The following is a 6361-nucleotide window of genomic DNA, read 5'->3' on the forward strand; positions in this document are numbered from 1 at the left end:
ATACACAAACATTCCAACCAAACAGTCATGTTCCTGTATCTACAGAGTAGATACCCTTACACAGTGTTTCTTTCCTTTTTTGTCTTTCTTTCCTTTTTTTTTTTTTTTTTGGTGAAATCGCCTGAAAACAGCTCTCCCTTGCTGTCCTTTGAATTGCAGCTTCACCAAAGTTAAGCCGCCGCGCTGACGTGGAGAGCCAGCGTTGCAGCCTCCCTGTGCCCTCGCAGCCGGGCTCGAGCTGTCCGGAGGAACTAGCCTACTAGGTAGGCGCTCTTCCCTCTCCCTTCAGAGCGCTCCTTCCTGCCGAGGATCGCCTCCTTCCCGCCCCGAGCGCGGGGGCCCGGCGGTTTCCGCTCCCCAGCCCCGGACAGCGCCGTCTGGGCGGCCGCTCTCCAGCAGCTGCTCCTTGTCCGCCCAAAGAGACGTCCCCACGATTCAGCAGTAACCAGACGAAGTCCCCACGGACTGCTGTGGCCCAGTCCCCGCCCATGCCCGTTGTGGGAATCAGGCTTTTCCCGGAGAAAACCCCAGGAAACTAGTTTAGAGAAAACTCCACTGGGGGAGGGGGTGGGGGGAGGGAGACTGGGAAAACGGGAGAAGTTCCCCTTCCCCGCTGTAAACACACGCAGGGCAGCCGTGGGGGCTGCGGGGGGGCAAGTGAGCGCGTCCTCCCGGTCCGCAAATGGAGACAGGCTAAGGAACAGGCACCAAAGTCGCCAGTGGGAAGACAGCGCCCTTTAAGTCACCCAGTTGTCAGCCTGCACAGGAGGGCGGGGAGCAGCAGGGCGCGGGGCGATGAATTCCCGGAGCCAAGCTGCCCCGGGAATGCAGTTGGCCGGACTGCGTCGGCGCGGAGGGAGAAGCCGGGGCTGGAGGGGCTGGGGTCGCGCGCCAAGTTCAGGCGCAAGAGCGCGCGCCGAGCAGTGCCCTCGGGATTTCTAGGTACGGCGTTGGCGAGTCAAGTGCGGGGTTAAGGTGGCTATCGAGGGAGGCTTGAGGAGATGGTGGTAAACTCAGAAAAGGCAAGACACGTGCAGTTCTCCAAGTTTTTGGAGAAGAGCTTCCAGCGCCGCAATCCCGCCTGTTTGGCCGAGGAATCGGCGAGGCTCCCAGCCCCACCCCTGCAGCAGTGATGCAAAGAGGACAAGTCACCGACGTGGGGAGGGGAAAACCCTCCCGGGGTGACTGGGGTAGGGAGGTGGGCAGAGTAGGCAGCGACCAGTTCTCCAACCACTGGGGCGACAGGGAGCGCGTTCTGGGGAAACGAACCCCGGCATAAATCATTGAGTTCGGAGCCCAGCGCTTTGGGAGGCCGGAGCGCACCTCCCAAGCCTCGCTGGAGCTGAGAAAAGGCAGAGAGGAAAAGGGGCCGGCGACGGGACCGAGAGCAGCTCAGCCGGCTGGGGGTCCTGCGAGCGGCGAGCGGCGAGCGCGGGAAGCGGAGAGCGCATCCGGCGAGGAGCCCACGCCGGCCGAGGCGGGCAGGGAGCGGACCTCCGCGGAGGCCGAGGAGGCGCTGCATGGACAGCATGCGTTTCTCCGGAGGCCCTGGCGCCGGGTCCACGGGCAACTCAAGCCGCTGGTGGCCTCTGGCCGCCGGCGGTGCCAACGCCAGCCGCGAATCGGAGGCGCTCGGGGAAGAAGGCGGCCAGCAGAGGGACTTGCGCAACGAGGAGCTGGCCAAGGTGGAGATCGCCGTGCTGGCCGTGACTTTCGTGGTGGCCGTACTGGGTAACAGCTGCGTGTTGCTGGCACTGCACCGCACGCCTCGCAAGACGTCCCGCATGCACCTCTTCATCCGCCACCTCAGCCTGGCCGACCTGGCCGTCGCTTTCTTCCAGGTGCTGCCGCAGCTGTGCTGGGACATCACCTACCGTTTCCGCGGCCCCGACGGGCTGTGCCGCGTGGTGAAGCACCTGCAGGTGTTCGGCATGTTCGCCTCGGCTTACATGCTGGTGGTCATGACCGCCGACCGCTACATCGCCGTGTGCCACCCGCTCAAGACGCTGCAGCAGCCGACGCGCCGCTCGCGCCTCATGATCGCGGCCGCCTGGGTGCTGAGCTTCGTGCTGAGCACGCCGCAGTACCTCGTCTTCTCCATGGTCGAGGTGAGCAACGTCACCAAGGCCTACGACTGCTGGGCCACCTTCATCCAGCCCTGGGGAGCCCGCGCCTACGTGACTTGGATGACAGCCAGCATCTTCGTGGCGCCCGTGGTCATCCTGGGCACCTGCTACGGCTTCATCTGCTACCACATCTGGCGCAACGTCCGCGGGAAGACGGCGTCGCGCCAGGACAAGGGCGCCGAGCGCGCGGGCGGCGCCTTCCGCAATGGGCTCCTGCTCGAGCCCTGTGTCAGCAGCGTGAAGACCATCTCCCGAGCCAAGATCCGCACCGTGAAGATGACTTTCGTGATTGTGACCGCTTACATCGTTTGCTGGATGCCCTTCTTCATCGTCCAGATGTGGTCTGTCTGGGATGTGAAGCTCCCGTGGATCGGTAAGTGTCGGGACAAGGGAGGACGGTGCAGGGATGGGGCCGTGTGTGTGTGTGTGTGTGTGTGTGAGAGAGAGAGAGAGAGAGAGACAGAGACAGAGACAGAGACAGAGACAGAGAGAATTTCTTTTCATAATATCCTAATTCTCAAACTTCTGTGTCCTCAAGAATCACACCTGGGTGAAATTACCAAAAAGACCAACTCCTGGGGTCTCCACTCAGTCATTTTAATTCAGTAGATCTGGAATGGGGCCCAGGAATCTGTATTTGTAGCATACCATGACCTTAAGACTGCAAATCCAGAAACTGTGCCCCAGAGTCAGCCAGGCAACTACAAAAGAGAATAATGACTTTTTGCCAAATCACTAACTGCTGTGTTAATACCCTGCCTTCAAGTCTATTGAATTCGGGGAAATATTCTTACTGTCACAACTATCTTTGCTAGTTTGTGAAAAATATCACAATTAATTAAAAATTTTGTAGAAATGCCCCAAGGGCAAAAGTAAAATGGACATATTTTTCTGAATAAAGATTCTTAAGAAGTCAATAATTCTAATTCGGCATTTAGTGTTCCATTTCTTATCGTAATCTTTTAATTTTTTTCTAACAATTACTTTAACACTTTTTTGCTGGTGTCTCAAAGCAGGATTATTGGTAAACTCTAAATTTATTGGACTCACTCATTAGTCTTTCGACACTAACTTGCCCACGCAGCTCCACGCCTCTCCACCCAGCTCCTGCAGTGGTTTACTGAGAATATTCTCTACGCCGACTAGCTTGTTTGATTTTCACTCCTTCACAAACTAGAAAAACTAACTTCACAAGAATTTACCCCCCAAAGTATTATTTAGTATGGTATCTTGACTAAAACATTCCCTTTCAGTAAGAAAAAAACTTTTTCGAATCAAATATATTACAGGAATGTTGCTGACAACAACTGTTGTTGGAGAAAAGGGGTCTGGGAACTGTCCCTTTTGTTATTTGGGATTGGGGTAGGCAGTATATGTGGTATACTTTGAAAGTTATATGTGCAAACAAAACATTTGAGAGTGAATTTAATTCAAATAAATACAAATTCTTGCATGGTTATAATATTACTGATAATGAAAAATACAACGCAGTTGCTATCTTTTTGATTTACCATTTCCTGTCTTGCTTGATCTTAGTAGCCTCTTAATTATTGACAATCAAATAAAAAATTCAGTCTAATTATTGCTTTAGCAGGATTTAGACGATTACTAAAAACTTCTTCACTTGTGCATTGTTATGTTGATGATTTCCATTCTTTTTTGAATACAGTCTTAGCCCTGGTTCATGATCACCTCTGATAGTAGCATATTAGTGCAAAGTATGATTAAGTAACCTATCATTTATTCTAGCACAATGAGAGTGAGAAGATCCAAGTTTATATTTCATCATCAAGGGAAAATCAGTGCTTGCTAAGTATTCTTATCTTTAGAAAAGGTGTGTTATCAGTGCAATAGTTCCACTGTGAAACATTATAATATTTATATGTTTACCAGGGCAAGTTCACATAAAATATTTCCAAAGCTTGTTGGAATTTCCTAATTCAGCTGTCTTAATAGCATAGTTGTTCAAACCACAATCAAAGATAGCTTTCTTTTAAAATCAAATGAAGTTTCTAATTAGCCAAAGGAAAACTCCTAAATGCTGCATCCTTCAGCGACCTGTTTCACCTATGTCTTTCTGTATAGTTTTCCCATTACAAGAATATATTTAATATTAAAAAACTTAAAACTACTAAACATGGTCCATAATGTCATACTTTTGCCTGAATTATTAGGATGAATACAATTTGCTAAATGTGGATATAGACTCTTGAAATGTCATTGAAATTGCAGCCATTCTGTAAGTGCTGTGTCCGTTAGCAGATGCTGTGACTGGTATAAAGGATACAAAATTTTAAAAAATAAATTATTTAATATTCTTAACTTCTGGAAAGTCCAGCTTATTCTACTTAAATATTTCAATAGTGGTTTAAACTATTTGAATTAACTTCAAGGCATCTTGCTTACGAAAATATTTTACAACCAAGCAATTTCCAATACACCACCCATTTCCCTGATTGATAAGCAAAACACCTCATTTTCTATATTAATCTATAACATTTTTCCAGGTTTCACTAGACAATAGGAAAATGAGTTTATCCAGGGCTCAGTTCCTTGTATTTGACTGTTTAAATAATCTCCCCTTGTACTTTTCACACAGAGTCGGAAAACCCTGCCACCACCATCACGGCCTTGCTGGCTTCCTTGAATAGTTGCTGCAATCCCTGGATATACATGTTTTTTAGCGGTCATCTCCTGCAGGACTGTGTCCAAAGCTTCCCATGCTGCCAAAACATGAAGCAAACGTTCAGCAAAGAAGATTCAGACAGTACGAGCAGAAGGCAGACTTCTTACACTAACAACCGAAGCCCGACAAATAGCACAGGTCCGTGGAAGGACTCTCCTAAATCTTCCAAGATCATCAGATTCATTCCGGTTTCAACCTGAGCCCCACGTTCGTGCAGCCTGACTCTCGTAACAGACTTTCTGACCCGTTGGCTGAATCCAGCTAGAAACCACAAGAACAAATGAACTTATACGAGATAAGCATAAATCAATTTATTGGGCACAGGACTGTGTTTCTAGTTGCATTTTCACATCGCTATGACCAAAAGCTATGAATTGTTTTATATGGAATGTTAATAAAAACATGCTCCACTAAAATTTGCAGGCCTAATTTGCAGAAATATGGTAGAAGTTATATTTCTAAAGGAAAAATCATAACCACTCTGGCTTTATATTTTGCTGTTGGTTTCTTTTCTTTTCTTTTCTTTTTATTTCTGACATAACGAAGGCTTGATGGGTTTAGAAGTCATACGATGTAGGGGCATTATTTCTGAACAAAGCGAGCTCGTCATCAACCTTAGTATTTGAAAGGAACTAGAAGAGACTTCAGAGAAATTATGTTTCCATCCAATAAAATCAATTTACGCATCAGGAAATGCAGCCTCAAGCGGTGGCCTGGAGATAGGATGGTGCCTTGGAGAGGCTGAGAGCTGGAGGCGTGTTAGCAAAGATGCCTGGTTCAGAGTGGAAAGCAGAAAATTCTGTTAGAAGCTATAAATCCCCTAAATTTCAAAACAGTAACCTTAGAACTGGCAGTTCCTCATGTTTTATTGATTGTGAAAAGCATGATTACTAAGATGCTGAAGGTTAGAGAAAATATTGTCAACTGGCCAATAATATCTTTTTTGCTCCCACTGCAAGGTCGTTTCAAAGTCAAATTTGCATGAGGAATACCCAATATTATCAGAAGAGTAGAAAAGGATTGCCCAAAGTTCTATGTAGACTTTCTCTAGAATATTGTAAACGTGTTTCGACCAGTGTTATAAGGTATCCTGCGCTGTGCTGGATATCAATACAGTCATCACTTTCTGTTTGAGGAATCCAGATTCACAGATAGGAGTCTTCTAAAGAGTACCCCGGGATATAGAAAGTCTCCTCATGTTTAATTAAAAATAACTTGGCCTTTCCTTCTGATCTGCCACCCACCTAACAGGTTCATAGCAGAGGAGAGGCAGGTTCTGGGGTGGGATGGGGGTGGGAGACGGAAAGAAAACCGCTCTACATCCCATCTGGCTTCCATCATTATTCAACGTATGGCTTTAGGTAAATTACTTAAAAATGCACAAAGCCTCCATTTTCTTGGCTGTACAGTGGAGTTGATAACACCTCACGGAGTTGTGTGAGGACTAAATGAAATTAAGTGTGAAAAGACCTTCTTAAACTGTCAAGTGCTGTACAAAGGCTGACAGCTCCTTTGGTTATAGTCTCAGCGGGTCTTCAGAATTGCACAT

General features: G+C 47.8%; 1 protein-coding gene across 1 annotated transcript; it reads left to right on the plus strand.

The window, feature by feature from the left end:
- The first annotated feature begins 826 nt into the window (after positions 1-826).
- On the plus strand, positions 827-6106 carry AVPR1A (arginine vasopressin receptor 1A). Its single transcript, XM_046651967.1, has 2 exons — positions 827-2499; positions 4726-6106. Exons 1-2 carry the CDS (start codon positions 1521-1523, stop codon positions 5010-5012), a joined length of 1266 nt encoding a protein of 421 aa, XP_046507923.1. The 5' UTR covers positions 827-1520; the 3' UTR covers positions 5013-6106.
- Positions 6107-6361: the final 255 nt, after the last annotated feature.

Source organism: Equus quagga, chromosome 1 (genome assembly GCF_021613505.1).
Source record: "Equus quagga isolate Etosha38 chromosome 1, UCLA_HA_Equagga_1.0, whole genome shotgun sequence".
Classification (NCBI taxonomy): Eukaryota; Metazoa; Chordata; class Mammalia; order Perissodactyla; family Equidae; genus Equus; species Equus quagga.

Bases quoted from the DNA above. Each gene is read 5' to 3' on its own strand.
- AVPR1A (XM_046651967.1), top strand. From the start codon at position 1,521: ATGGACAGCATGCGTTTCTCCGGAGGCCCTGGCGCCGGGTCCACGGGC. The intron at 2,500-4,725 runs GTAAGTGTCGGG...CTTTTCACACAG, and splicing joins TGTGAAGCTCCCGTGGATCG to AGTCGGAAAACCCTGCCACC.